Source organism: Hyperolius riggenbachi, chromosome 5 (assembly GCF_040937935.1).
Source record: "Hyperolius riggenbachi isolate aHypRig1 chromosome 5, aHypRig1.pri, whole genome shotgun sequence".
NCBI classification, from domain to species: domain Eukaryota; kingdom Metazoa; phylum Chordata; class Amphibia; order Anura; family Hyperoliidae; genus Hyperolius; species Hyperolius riggenbachi.
The window spans coordinates 184,974,638-184,990,176 of NC_090650.1; the positions used below are offsets into that span (position 1 = coordinate 184,974,638).

General features: G+C 43.2%; 1 protein-coding gene across 5 annotated transcripts in view; it reads right to left on the minus strand.

Annotated features, from left to right (window-relative positions):
- Nucleotides 1–15,539, minus strand: part of SLC12A7 (solute carrier family 12 member 7) — a 715,067-nt gene that overhangs the window by 540,937 nt on the left and 158,591 nt on the right. Inside the window, exon 1 of one of the 5 annotated variants that reach the window (XM_068236474.1) lies at nt 5,164–5,241. The exons of the other annotated variants lie outside the window; for them this stretch is intronic. Within the exon in view, the coding sequence (XP_068092575.1) occupies nt 5,164–5,203 (40 nt within the window). The 5' untranslated portion in view covers nt 5,204–5,241. Of the gene's footprint in view, nt 1–5,163; nt 5,242–15,539 lie in introns of those variants that run through there. 5 annotated transcript variants of the gene reach the window in all.

The following is a 15,539-nucleotide window of genomic DNA, read 5'->3' on the forward strand; positions in this document are numbered from 1 at the left end:
AACGCGATTGCGATCGGAATCGCGATCGCTTTTCATAGTGGAAAAGAGCCCTTAGTATTTTTGTTTTTTTACCTGGCTTTCGTCCTCTAAACCAGAGTTCCCCAACCCTGTCCTCAAGGCCCACCAACAGTACATGTTTTGCAGAAAACCACAAACATGCACAGGTGTCTCAGCAGAACTGATTATTTACCTCTCTGGATTTCTACAAAACATGCACTGTTAGTAAGCCTTGAGGACAGGGTTGGGGAACACTGCTCTAAACCAAGAAGTGTTTTGTTGTCGGGAGCGTCTTATAGTTCGAAAAATACATTACGTGTTTACGTGGACACATTTGTCAGGTTACAGTTAATAGTGCAATTGCTGTTAGTGGAATTTAAGCAGTAAACTATGGTATATCCCTTGTACAAGCTTATATAGAGCGTACCCTTAAAAACGCCATTTTGTTTTTTGGAGGAAAAAGTTTTAATGTAGTGAAAAGTCCTTAAATAAGCTGCACTTGAGATCAGCATTTATTTTTTTTCTTTTTAAGAAAATAATTAAATATCACATTTCTGCTCTTGCAAAATGCAGTTAAAATAATACAGCTGTTCAAGTAAGCCTCAGATTTAGCATGAAAGACTTTCATAATAAAACAAAACGCCATTTACGTTTGCACTGCCAAAAAACTTGAATGGAATTCAGAAGTCAGCAAATTCAGACTGCTAATAAATGCCATCAGGTGTAAAATCATTAATGGAAGGGGACATTCACATTCATCTGCCATTAAATAAAACATTATGCAAGCAATAACTCTACCACGTTAAGTGTACACAATGTTTCTCCGTATTACAAAACAACAACAACAAAAGGATGAGCATAAGTGCATGTAATATATTATATAAATTTACATACACACTGGTATTTCTTTCTTCACATACACACACACGCAACAACGAGTACACGCCTCACATTTTTGTAAATCTTATATCTTTTACGCGCCAACACTGAAGATATGACACTTTGATACAATGTATAGTAGTCCATGCACAGCTTGCATAACGGTGTAAATTATCTGTCCCAATAGAATAACTCAACACACGGCCATTAATGTCTTAATCGCTGGAAACAAAAGCGAGTACGCCCGTGTGAAGAATGTCAAAATTGTGCCAAAGGTATCAATTTGTGTGCCCACCATTATTTTCTAGCACTCACTGCCTTAAAAAAATGTATCTGAGGCAATCTGTGACATGATGATTAATGTGTATGTACCGTACAAAACATTAATAACCAGCGTGTTTTACTTGGTTTATTTTGTTGCTTGAAATAGTTAATTTCTAGGCATGGAAGTAACAGCTTCTGTCTTGTCGGTTGCTTGTCAGGAATATAATAAACATCAATGATAAGCACAATTACAACCATAAAAGTTTTTCTAGTAGAATACAACTTCTGAGGGCAGGGAGAGGTGACATACATGAACTATTGACCTTTTTCTAACTCTGGGACACTTAATAGGCTGCCATGCATTAGAGACCGTAAAGCATTCAACCTACTTTGTAAATGTTAAAATATAAAAGAAAACCCTGTGAAATTTAAAAAGTCATTTTTAGGAGTAGGAAAATAAATACAATTGTTTCTCTCATCAGTTTATTTCACCTCGGATTCACTTTAACACTCTTAGACATGAAGGTCACTAGAGCTTCACAGGTTGCCACTGGAATCCTGGTGGATGTTACAAACCTTATGCTCATCTACCTTCAATTTCAGGATGCCCCACAGATGCTTAGTACGGTTTAGGTCTTGAGACATGCTTGGCCAGTCTCGCACCTTTAGGTCGCATTCACAATGGGACAGTGCATTGGAATGCGACGTTAAAGTTGCAACGGGTCTTCGTTAAGAGGTAACGCACTGCAAGCAGTAAGTTACCTCAACGCAACATTTTCAACGCGACTTTAACGTCGCACTGTGAACGGCCCATAGTATTAACATTGCAGTGCGGTAAGCTGCGCTATAACACTTTATAACGCAGCTCCACAACGTGGCACTGTGAATGCGACCTTACCCTCAGCTTCTTCTGCAAGAGGTCATCTTGGAGGTGGTGTTTGTAGTCATTAGCATGTTGGAATACTGCTCTGCTTCAGAGGGTTAGCAGTGTAACAGACAGGAGTAATCAGTATCCAGACAGAGCAGGGGAGGACTGGGACCTTTGGGCTGGGAAAAAAAAAAACACAACAACCTAGAGCCCCTTTCACAGCAGTCCCTTCCGTGAACCATATCTTGTGTGCAAAAGCATATAATGTAAAGCATTTCTGAAACAACGACTCTTTTAGGATTTACTCGCCCAACAGTAGTTCTGGTGTTTAGAGCATGGCAGTTGAGTAAAAAAAAACAAAAACAAACTTCAAGCGATAAGGACTATCCTGGTCAAAAACAGGCTGATGAATGAGAGGCGAGTAGCAAGCATAGTCTGCAGCAAAAGAAAGGCAACAAAGCGGCAAATTACAGCTGAATTCAATGCAGGTACATCACAAAGCATATCGCAACGCACAAGACGGACTTTGCAAAGGATGGGCTTTAGCAGCAGGAGACTACCAAGACTGCCTTTGGCATCACAGAAAAATAGGAAAAGACTCCTGTTGTGGGCCTTGCCACCATGCTTGATCAGTCTCAGTTTGGTTTGAGGAACAGAGTTTAACCTGCTTCCATGGCCAGCTTAGTCTCCTGACCTCAATTCTATACTAAGCATGTGTGGGACAAAGTCAAAAGATCACTTCAAAGATTGGAAACGCCACCATCCAACTGGTCTTCACCAGAGTGATAAGCAATGAGCGGTGGTCTTTGCAGCCTACCTAGTGCCCACCAGGTAACCCCTGGGATAGCTCCAGCCAGTGGTCAGGAGAACGGTACACCTCAGTGTTGAAGTCCAAGCATGATCAATAGATTAGGGCAGGCAGCAGACAGGAGTAATCAGTATCCAGACAGAGCAGGGGAGGACTGGGACCTTTAGGCTGGGGGTGGGAAAAAAAAACCCAAAAAACCTAGAGGCCCTTTCACAGCAGTCCCTTCCGCAAACCATATCTTGTGTGCAAAAGCATATAATGTAAAGCTAGTCATAGCGGCAGTAGGAGGGTTAGCAGTGTAGCCGCAGTAGCAGCATTAGTGTGAGAGAAAGGAATAGGAGAAGAGTATGGCGCAAGTTTTACATTATTTGAAGTATAATCTTGGTAATATAAGATTACCAACATTAATACTAATCGGCTACTATAGTAAATGTACCCCCCCTCCCCCGCAATCCTCTGCAGCTTCCACTAGTAATACCTCCCCGAAGAGTTAAATTGAGCACCAAAAGTGCGGCAGTAATACGGGTGCTGCCGAAGGCTCCTATGTTAAAGAGACTCTGTAACAAAATGTTCTGCCTTATTTCTTCTATCCTATAAGTTCCTATAACTATTCTGATGTGGTCTTGCTTACTGCAGCCTTTTCTAGTTGCACTGTCTCTGTAATATATCTAATCTTTTCTTTGTCAAGCCTTTTCGAGCCATTGAGGAATGCACAGTCTCTGCTGTGATAGAGAGAAGTTATGCATGCCCCCTGCAGGCTCTGTGTGTGTGCTTTGTGTATAAGTCACAGACAGCTCTCTGCTCTCAATTTCAGCTTGTCTGAGGGGGAAGGGAGCTTCCCATGCTGAGAAACTGAGAATCCCTGACTGGAGTTCACTATGCAATAAAAACTTGTAGTATACTTTAACATGATGTATATACACAAACATCACTTCCTGGTTAGCGGCCATGTTTTTTGTTTGTAAACACCGCCTAAAACTGGCGATTAAAAGCCAGGATCACGGCGGGGAGCGGCGGAAATGGCAAAGAGGGATCCAGGAGATCACAGTGACTCGATTGGTATGGTTTTTTTTGTGCAAATCGGACAGTACAGATTCTCTTTAATAGCTGCAATTAGTGGATGCTACAGGTAATTTGGGCACTATACAAACTGTGGCTACAGCAAAATGCCTGTAATAGCCACTAATTGTGGCCATTAACGTATGTGATTTTAGCAGTGCCCATATTAACCTAGCAGATCACAGTGTGCATTGGCAGGGGTCTTTAAGTTAGGCATGGACGGTGGGGTCTTAAGGTTAGGCATCACCGGAAAGGGGGGGTTAGGGATCAAATTCTTATGGCACCCTATTTACATTTATGCCTATCCCTTGTAGGGCTGAGGCACACTGGAAAACCTTTTTTAGCAGTGTCTGTGCTGTATTTTTAAAAATGCATTTCCATGGACTTGAATGAGAATTATAGCATGGTGATTGGGAATGCCATCACACTTACACACAGACCATCACACTTACACAATGACTATCCACAGACTAAAGGTGGCCATACACTGGTCGATTTGCCATCAGATTCGACCAAAAGATAGATCCCTCTCTGATCGAATCTGATCAGAGAGGGATCGTATGGCCACCTTTACTGCAAACAGATTGTGATCGGTTTCAGGCTGAAATCGATTCACAATCTGTGGAGCTGCCGCTGCTGCCACCCCCCCCCCCCCCCCTGCATACATTACCTGCTCCATCGGCGCGAGTCCCCTGGTCCACCGCTGTCTTCTCCGCCTGGTCCCGGCATCTTCTCCGCATCGGCTCCCGGCTGGCATCCGCGTATAACTTTCTGCCACTCCAGGGACAGCGGAAGTTCAAATAGAGCGCTCTCTATTTGTACTTCCGCTGTCACTGCAGTGACACAGGAAGTTATGCCGGATGCGGAAGCTGATGCGGAGAAGATGCCGGGACCAGGCGGAGAAGACATCGGTGGACCAGGGGACTCGCGCCGGCGGAGCAGGTAATGTATAGCTGCTGTATTGTGCCGGTTGTCGGGCATTCGAACGCACTCCCGACCCGCCGGCGACCGAGAAAAATCTTCCCCATGGATGGATCGACGGGAAAGATGGATTTTGGATGGAAATCCATCGTTCTGTCAGCAGTATGCGCGGCGATTTCACGGCCGTTTCGATCACTGTGATCGAAACGGCCGTATTTCGGCGGGAAAATCATTAGGTGTATGGGCCCCTTAACACTCACACACAGATTATCGCACACAAACTAACACACTCACAGACCAGACAGACAGACAGACACACACACACACAGTAATAACTTCTCCTTCCTACTACCATCCTGTTGCCTACCTTCCTCCTTTCCTTGGTCAGGTGCAGCCAGGATCTCCATGCAATGCCTCCACTCCCAGCACTGCCCTCTGTGTACAGCACCACTGGCCCCCCAATCAGATAGATCCAGGGAAGGAGATGGAGCTTGGACGCTACAGAAACCAGACTGGACCAGTCTACAGGAGGGAGGATCAGAGAGGAGCTCTTACCCAATGCCCTACCAAACAGCCAGAGTACAACTGCTCATTGCTGGGGGTGGGGCTTAGCAGTGAATTGAGAGGCCCAGATGCTGTAAATGATCGTCGGCTGGGCTGGCCAGTTGCAGTGATTAGTGCCACACTGGCCCTGTTAGTGTGAGGAAGCGGCAGCCCTGGGTCTCCCCTAATCTCCCCAGGCCGGTCTGCTCCTGAGTCAGAGGGTGGAGGCAGGTGGCGGGCAAAAGTAGTCGGTATCTAGGCAGAGGGTAGAAGCAGGCGGCAAGCGAGAACAGTTGGTATCCAGGCAGGGGATTGAGGCAGCTGGCAGTCAGTGTAGTCAGGATCACAGGCGGGAGTCAAACCAGAAGAGAGAGATCAAGAGTAATCAGGCAGGCCAGGTCACAGCAGAAGTATCAGTAGAGGCAAGGTTTGGGCACAGCAGGAACCAACACTAGTTGTCAGAATGAACGATTCTGTCAGAATCGTTCAGTAGCTGTCAGAACGATGCATGGAGAGACTGGCCTTTCATACTCTTCCTTGTCACTCTTTGGCGTAAAATTACACCCACCAAAATTACGAATGCGAAACTTACACCTCCAGCAGCAGTCTTTATCCTTCGGACATTTACGTGCATGCGGGAAGGAAGGATGCCAGTGCCAGGTCGAGGAAGCGCAAGTATGACATTATCTGATCGTTCCTGGCAAGTGAGACCTTCTACTCCTCTGATCAATTTAGTTGCTCTCCAATGCACCCGATATAAAAAAAAAAAAAAATTCTATAATCTTCTGATTCCATTCCATGTACTAACCTACTTGAACACTGTATTGCGCTTATTTATGCATGGAAGAAAAATATATAGCTGAGTGGCACAACATATTGAGACTTTTTTTTAATCAAAACCTGATTAAAGTGGACCCAAATTAAAAATACAAGATTTCAGAAATGAAATCTATTTTCTAAATTATAATAATAAATAGCAGCCGTTTTTCAGCTGCACGATGACAAATATAAAATATTTTACATTTATTGGAGGCACCCCTCACTTCCTTTCAAATTGCTGGGATTTTTCCGGCAAACTGGTGGAGTAGATGGTGTCCGGCAATGGAGGAATTGCTATTGGCTGCCCCCAGTATAACCCTAGCTATTTATCTTTGTATGTGTCAGAGTGGTGCAACTAAATATTTTTAATTAAAAAAAATGTTTGGTTTGGGTCCGCTTTAACCAATCGGTTACCTTTGGTTGTGATAAATCCTCCACCACAAACAAAAAAAAGGCAGCAGCCAGACCTCTTTGCCACCAAACAATACAGGCCCAGGAACTGCAGGCAGAGTCCCTCAGACAGCAAGACAAATAATGCAACAGCATTTTCCCTAAAATACACATAATGCGCAGCTTTTCTCATAAAATACACATAATGTGGCAGCATTTCTCAAAAAATACACATAACACGCAGTTTTCACAGACAATACACATAACGCAGCGGTGGTTCGCCAAAATAAACATAATTGGCAACATTTTCCCCCTTAAAAAAAAAAAAATACACTAGGCAGGGTTTCCCCATAAAAGATAAGGCAGGGTTCCCCTTCTATGTCTTCCCCAAGATAGTGCCCTCTAATAGCCTTGGTGCTAGTGGTGCACCTGAAAAAAAGAACAATTTACTCCCCTGGCAGATGACTCTACTCTCGGCCTTCAGCATTGGTCTCCGATTGGTCTTCATTGCAGCAAGTCTGGCTGTAAAACTCCCATGCTTGCATTCAGAGCAACGCTACGGGAAAATGGTGCCCAAGCCACTGGACACACAAATAGACTCTAGTGCTGGGCTTCGGATGCCAAATCCTGTAATTCTCTTGGGAGCAATTAGTGTCATTACTACCCATATTTCCTTGATGGTAGACACAAACATATGCATTTATTGTGGAGAAGTATTATATATATATATATATATATATATATATATATATATATATATATATATATATATATATACATACATACATACACACACACACACACACACACACACCATCAGGGAGGTTAAACAATATGTACTGGTAAATGGCCCCTGTGGATATATTTGTGAAAAATGTTTACCATATAAACACTTCCTTTTTCCACTACTGAACAGTTGAGGGAATTGGTTATGTACCTGTAAGAGATACACAAAAAAACTAAAGATAAGTACATTTTTTTTCAAAGGTGTTTGATAAAAGCTTGTAAAGCAAAAATGATTTACAATCATGTAGATCGCTTTAAAACTGGCTGCTCCCTACTGGATGTCAGGAAAACACACTGACTAATCCTAACACACCTAAATTACTGATTCACTATAGAAAGTCTGGTTTATGATCAAAGTTCATGTAACTGAAAGCAGAAAACTGACGTGTAACTACTGTATTTGCCGACAATAGCCTACAGCAAAAAATCCTCCAACATAAAGTGTGTTATGTTATAACAGATCAGAAAAATAGGGTATAATATCTTATGCAAATCAAATGTTAAAAGTCAATCTTTACAGATAAAGCCACTTTCTAAACATACAGAGGTACTAACATCCAACATCTTACATACTCCATCTTGCAGAAATTCTAGAATGTCAGAGTCTGGGATCTGGCCTTTCAAATCCTCCAGGTCTGTTTCTTGTATTGAGCTTTCGATTACTGATGAGCTTTTGACTCTTTCTGGATATCCCTCCCTAGTAGGTTAAAGCACACCTGAAGTGAGAGGGATGTGGAGGCTGATATATTTTCTTTTAAACAATGCAAACTGCCTGGCTGTACTGCTGATCATCTGCCTGTAATACTTTTATTTATAGACCCTGAACAACTATGCAGACCAGATGCACTGATTAGCCACATGCTTATTTCATGTGTGCAAATTAGACACTACTGCAGATAAAAAAAAAAAAAAATCAGCAGAACTACCAAGTAACTGATATTGATTAAAAAAGGAAACACCACCATACGCCTCTAACTTCAGCTTTTCTTTAATTTCAGGGGAGACACACACACACACACACACACACACACCCCAATAATTTCATCAGGATGAGTCTCACTGGTCTACTTAGTGGATATATGGGGAGCCCTACTTGGAGCTTCAAGGATGCTTTTGCCGGGGCTCCATTGTTAGACAAAGAAGACACGACCAGTGGCGGCAGGTGCACAGAGACAGGGACCAACGATACCGAAAGTATACCAGGCTCTGCTGGCAAGTGGTTGGGTGCCTGCCGCCTCTTGAGGCAGACATCGGGTGCCCACGTACCTCGGGAGCAAGGCAGCAGTGCAGTGGTAAGAAGTTTGCATGTTTTTAGCTTCTTATCACCTCTTTTTGCATAAGGCCCCAGGGCTATTAAACCTCATACACACCAAGGGATTGCTGTAATCCATCAGAGATCGGGACTCAATCCCTTGGGTGACAGCGCATAACCAATGCTGAACAGGTGCTTTAATAGCCCCCAGGCCAGCAGCACATTTGTGCCATGGGGGTGGGGTGTAGACAGACAAGTCTATCATCGGGCAGCCACTGTACACACGCTGGATTCCCTGAAGATTCGCGGCCAAGCAGTTTTTATTGTCTGTTATGGCCAAGTTCAAACAGAGTGAATACGTAGCATTAGATAGCCAAGGTCTAAATTGCCCTGCTGATACTCTGCCTCTAATACTTTTAGCTATAGATCCTGAACGAGCAGGAAGCTCAGATGTTTCTGACATAAGTTTTACTGGATTAAACAAATGCTTGTTCCAGGTTTGTGATTCAGACATACTGATGTATGAAAGATCAGCAAGAAGTTAGGCAACTGGTATTGTTTAAAAGCAGTTATAAATGGCAGCTTCAGTATCCTTCTCAGGTCAGGTGTCCTTTAACCACTTTCTGCACCAAGTGCAGTATAATCACGGCCTGGGAAAACTTCACTTGAAGTCCCAGGTCTGTGACTATTCATCTCCAGCCGCTGGCCACCCGTTAGCAATGAGATGAATAAATGGGAACACGGTTCCCATTTATAATTCTAAGTCCCGGTGTTAATGAACGCTGGCATCTATGAGATGTCTGCGTCACTGCATCTTCTGTTATTACAGTGCAAAACATTACTTCCTATTCACGTATGCCAATCGGAAATAATGCGTGAGGACATATTGTGGCCAAATAGTAAAATTACACCTAAATACATTTTATTTAATGAAAATACCAACACTTACATCTAAAATTAACTTTTTCCCTCCCACACGCTCCCATAGTACCCAAATGTTTTTATTTGCATAAAAAAAGACATACAAAAAAAATACATAAATAGTTACCTTAGGGACTGAACTTTTTTTAATATGTATGTCAGGAGGGTATATTACTGTTATTTTTTTATTTATGGCCTTCTAATTAGTGATGGACGCAAAACTGAAAAAATGCCCCTTTATTACCAAATAAAATATTATTACATACATTGTACTAGGGAAATATTTTAAAGATTGCAATAAACGAGACAAATGGGCAAATAAAATATGTGGGTTTTATCCATAGAACGTTTTATTTTAAAACTAATGGCCAAAAACTGAGAAATAATGAATTTTATCTATTTTTTTCCTTATTATTCCAATCAAAATGCATTTATAATAAAATATAAAATAATTCTTAGCATAATGTACCGCCCAAAGAAAGCCTAATTGGTGGCGAAAAAACAAGATATAGATCATTTTGTTGTGATTAGTAGTGATTAAGTTATGGGCAAAAGAAAGGGCAGAGCACTGACAGGTGAAATTTGCTCTGGTCCTAAAGGTGAAAAAACCCTCAGTGGTCAAGTGGTTAAGGCTCCTGGAGGAGTTTCCTCCTGTCAAGAATAAACCACATTACATTTCCCCATAAAAAGGTAACCTTTATTTAATTTTTCCCACAATTTTTCCCTATTTAGTAAGCTCAGCATACACACAACACTAGTGTCATAGGGGCAGGGCAGCTGTAACCAACACCTCCAATCTCATATCATTTATTGGACTCCAGCTGGCAAACAGCTCTTGGAGATCTAGGGTTTCGCATATCTTTTCCACCTACACTGTGAATGTTTACATGGTGTGTTGAATAAAAACATGAAGACATTTAATAATTTGTGTGGTATTAGTTTAAGCAGACTGTTGAACTCGATGGACGTATGTCTTTTTTCAACCCAAATAACTATGCATCTATGTAACTATGTAATTGTCTCATGTTGTGACTTAGATGAAGATCAGATCACATTTTATGACCAATTTGTGCAGAAATCCCTGTTATTCCAAAGGGTTCACATACTTTCTTACTACTGTAAAAAAATATAAAAAAAAAAAAAAGAATAAGAATAATAAGAAAAATATGGTGGGATATTAGACCATGACTATGGAAGCCCATAGTGTGGTAAGCCCTTATTAGTTCAGGTTTTTCATATGGTTGTATACCTGTATACCAGTAAAGATGGGGTTGAGGTTAGGCCCTAGGCAAGGGTGATTTAAGTTTGGCTTCAGGAATAAATGAAGACATTAGAAATGGTACAGGAAGATGTGCTTGGTTGCAGCTGAAGAACACACCTGTAAGAGATAATTCACAAAACTGTTGCCCAGGGGTCACCATATTTACAGGAGACAGTTATTTAACCACTTGCCGACCGCCCACAGCCGATGGGCGGCGGCAAGGGCTGGGCCCAAACGACCATCGGCAGCGGCGGGCGTGGTTATGCGGCGATCGCGTCATGCGATCAGCCGCCGGCGACAGGCTCTGCCCCCCATTGCGCAGTAACCCACCGGCCGTTCGGAAGTGCCAGCGGGTTACTAGCTGCCCGATCGCCGCATACAAAGTGTATAATACGCTTTGTAATGTATACAAAGCGTATTATACAGGCTGCCTCCTGCCCTGGTGATCCCAGTGATCGAGGGACCACCAGGGCAGGCTGCAGCCACCAAGGTAAGCACCCAAGCACACTTATCTGCCCCCCCTTCCCTCTGATCGCCCACAGCACCCCTCAGACCCCCCCCCCCTGTCCACCCCTCAGACCCCTGTTTGCACCCAATCCCCCCCTAATCCCCCATCTATCACTCCCTGTCACTATCTGTCAACGCTATTTTTATGATTCGGTCCTAAACTGCCCCTTGGGGGCTCCTGATCACCCCCCCCCCCCACACACTCTCAGATCCTCCCCAGACACCCCCCCCCCCGTGTACTGTATACATCTATCGTGCACTGTAATCACCTGTCAATCACCCGTCAATCACCACCTGTCACTGCCACCTATCAGATCAGACCCTAACCTGCCTCTTACGGGCATCCGATCACCCACTTACACCATCAGATCGCCCGCAGACCCACCCTCACATCACCTCCAAAGTGCATTGTTTACATCTGTTCTGCCATCTAATCACCCACTGATCACCCATCAATCACCCCCTGTCACTGCTACCCATCAGATCAGACCCCTATCTGCCCCTAGGGCACCCAATCACCCGCCCACACCCTCAGAACGCCCTCAGACCCCCCCCCCCTGTGTACTGTATACATCTATTCTCCCCTGTAATCACCCATCAATCACCCCGTCACCACCTGTCACTGCCACCTATCAGATCAGACCCTAACCTGCCTCTTACGGGCATCAGATCACCCACTCACACCATCAGATCGCCCGCAGACCCACCCTCAGATCACCTCCAAAGTGCATTGTTTACATCTGTTCTGCCATCTAATCACCCATCAATCACCCCATCACCACCTGTCACTGCTACCCATCAGATCAGACCCTAATCTGCCCCTTGGGCACCCAATCACCCGCCCACACCCTCAGACCCCAGCCCTGATCACCTCGCCAGTGCATTGCTTGCATCTATTTCCCCCTCTAATCACACCTTGATACACCCATCAATCACCTCCTGTCACACCTACCCATCAGATCAGGCCCTAATTTTCCCCGTGTGGGCTCCTGATCACTCGGCCAAACCCTCAGATCCCCCTCAGACCCCTTCTGATCACCTCCCCAGTGCACTGATTGCATCTATTTCCCCCCTCTAATCACCCCCTGAGACACCCATCAATCACATGCCCATGTTCTCTGCTGCCATGTCCAGGTCATGATTTGAGAACATCCTGCGCTTCCTGCACTTCAGTGCCAATACAACCTGTCATCTAAGAGGCCACCCTGCTTATGACCGATTCCTTCAAATTCACCCCCTCATAGACCACCTGTCATCAAAATTTGCAGATGCTTATACCCCTGAACAGTCATTTTGAGGCATTTGGTTGACAGGGCAGTATAGGAACCCCACAAGTGACCCCATTTTAGAAAGAAGACACCGCAAGGTATTCCGTTTATGACGAGTTCATAGAAGATTTTATTTTTTTGTCAAAAGTTTGTGAAAAAAAAAAATCAATTTCCGCTAAATGTCATTTTCCACTAACTTAGGAGTATGGTGAGTTATTTTCTGTCATAAGTTAGTGGAAAATGACACTTAGCGGAAATTGATTTTTTTTTTTTTTCACAAACTTGACAAAAAAATAAAATCTTCTATGAACTCGTCATAAACGGAATACCTTGGGGTGTCTTCTTTCTAAAATGGGGTCACTTGTGGGGTTCCTATACTGCCCTGGCATTTTAGGGGCCCTAAACCGTGAGGAGTAGTCTAGAAACCAAACGCCTCAAGATGACCTGTGAATAGGACGTTGGGCCCCTTAGCGCACCTAGGCTGCAAAAAATGTGGTATCGCCGTACTCAGGAGAAGTAGTATAATGTGTTTTGGGGTGTATTTTTACACATAACCATGCTCAGTGGGAGAAATATCTCTGTAAATGGACAATTGTGTGTAAAAAAAAAAATAAAATAAAAAAAAATAATATCAAAAAAGTTGTCATTTACAGAGATATTTCTCCCACCCAGCATGGGTATATGTAAAAATACACCACAAAAAACATTATACTACTTCTCCTTAGTACGGCGGTACCACATGTGTGGCACTTTTTTGCACCCTAACTGCGCTAAGGGGCCCAAAGTCCAATGAGTACCTTAAGGCTGCTTCCACACAGGGATGTTACAGGCGCACGCTAGTGCGCCTGTAACGCTCCCCCAACGCACAGCAATGTAACCCAAGTGGGCTGTTCACACAGCCCATGTTGCGTTACATGTAACGCTGCACGTTGTCGGGAAAGTGCAGCATGCTACGGCGTTAGAGCGGCTATAGCCGCGTTAGACTGTTTGCACATGCGCAGTGGGGGGCGGAGAGGAGGCGGGGAGAGCCAGCTACAGTAGCCGCGCACATGGCTACTTAATATTCACTGCACTGGCGGCCGCTGATTGGCCGGCGGGACCACGTGATGCGGAGTGTCTCGCTCCGCATCACGTGGTCCCGCCGGCCAATCAGCGCCACTCTGGGAGACCTTATAGGGATAGAGCCGCCTAACGCGGCTCACTCTACCGTCCTCTCTTGCAGCACCATACGATGCGTTAGGTGCACGTTATGCAACCTTAACGTGGCACCTAATGCAACGTCTTGGTCTGCAAGTAGCCTTAGGATTTCACAGGTCATTTTGAGACATTTGGTTTCAAGACTACTCCTCACGGGTTAGGGCCCCTTAAATGCCAGGGCAGTATAGGAACCCCACAAGTGACCCCATTTTAGAAAGAAGACACCCCAAGGTATTCCGTTAGGTGTATGACGAGTTCATAGAAGATTTTATTTTTTGTCACAAGTTAGCGGAAGATAATTTTTATTGTTTTTTTTCACAAAGTGTCAATTTCTGCTAACTTGTGACAAAAGAAAAAAAAAAATCTTCTATAAACTCACCATACTCCTAACAGAATACCTTGTGGTGTTGTCTTTCTAAAATGGGGCCACCTCTGGGGTTCCTAAACTGCCCTGGAATTTTAGGGGGCCCTAAACCGTGAGGAGTAGTCTTGAAACCTAATGTCTCATAATGACCTGTGAAATCCTAAAGGTACTCATTGGACTTTTGGGCCCCTTAGCGCAGTTAGGGTGCAAAAAAAGTGCCACACGTGGTATCGCTGTACTTAGGAGAAGTAATATAATGTGTTTTGGGGTGTATTTTTACACATACCCATGCTGGGTGGGAGAAATCTTTCTGTAAATGGACAATTGTGTGTTAAAAAAATAAATAAATAAATAAATATTCAAAACATTGTCATTTACAGAGATATTTCTCCCACCCAGCATGGGTATGTGTAAAAATACACCCCAAAACACATTATACTACTTCTCCTGAGTACGGCAATCCCACGTGTGGCACTTTTTTTGCAGCCTAACTGCGCTAAGGGGCCCAAAGTCCAATGAGCACCTTTAGGCTTTACAGGGGTGCTTACAATTTAGCACCCCTCAAAATGCCAGGACAGTAAACACACCCCAAAAATGACCCCATTTTGGAAAGTAGACACTTCAAGGTATTCAAAGAGGGGCATGGTGAGTCCGTGGCAGATTTCATTTTTTTTTTTGTCACAAGTTAGCAGAAATGGAAATTTTTTTTTTATTTGCCTCAAAGTGTCATTTTCCGCTAACTTGTGACAAAAATAAAATCTTCTATGAACTCACCATGCCTCTCAGTGAATACTTTGGGATGTCTTCTTTCCAAAATGGGGTCATTTGGGGGGTATTTATACTATCCTGGAATTGTAGCACCTCATGAAACCTGACAGGTGCTCAGAAAAGTCAGAGATGCTTCAAAATGGGAAAATTCACTTTTGGCACCATAGTTTGTAACGCTATAACTTTTATCCAAACCAATAAATATACACTGAACGGTTTTGTTTTTTTATCAAAGACATGTAGCAGAATAAATTTGGACAAAAATGTATATAGGAATTTTACTTTGACAAATTTTATCACAAAAAGTAAAAAAAAAATCATTTTTTTGACAAAATTCATGTCTTTTTTGAGGAATATAATAAAAACTAAAACTCGCAGCAGCAATCAAATTGCACCAAAAGAAAGCTGTATTAGTGACAAGAAAAGGAGGTAAAATTCATTTAGATAGTAGGTTGTATGACTGAGCAATAAACCGTTAAAGAGACACTGAAGCGGAAAAAAAAATATGATATAGTGAATTGGTTGTGTACTATGAATAATTACTAGAAGATTAGCAGCAAAGAAAATATTCTCATATTTTTATTTTCAGGTATATAGTGTTTTTTCTAACATTGCATCATTCTATAATATGTGCAGATTACACAACACTCAGCATTCAAAATGATTC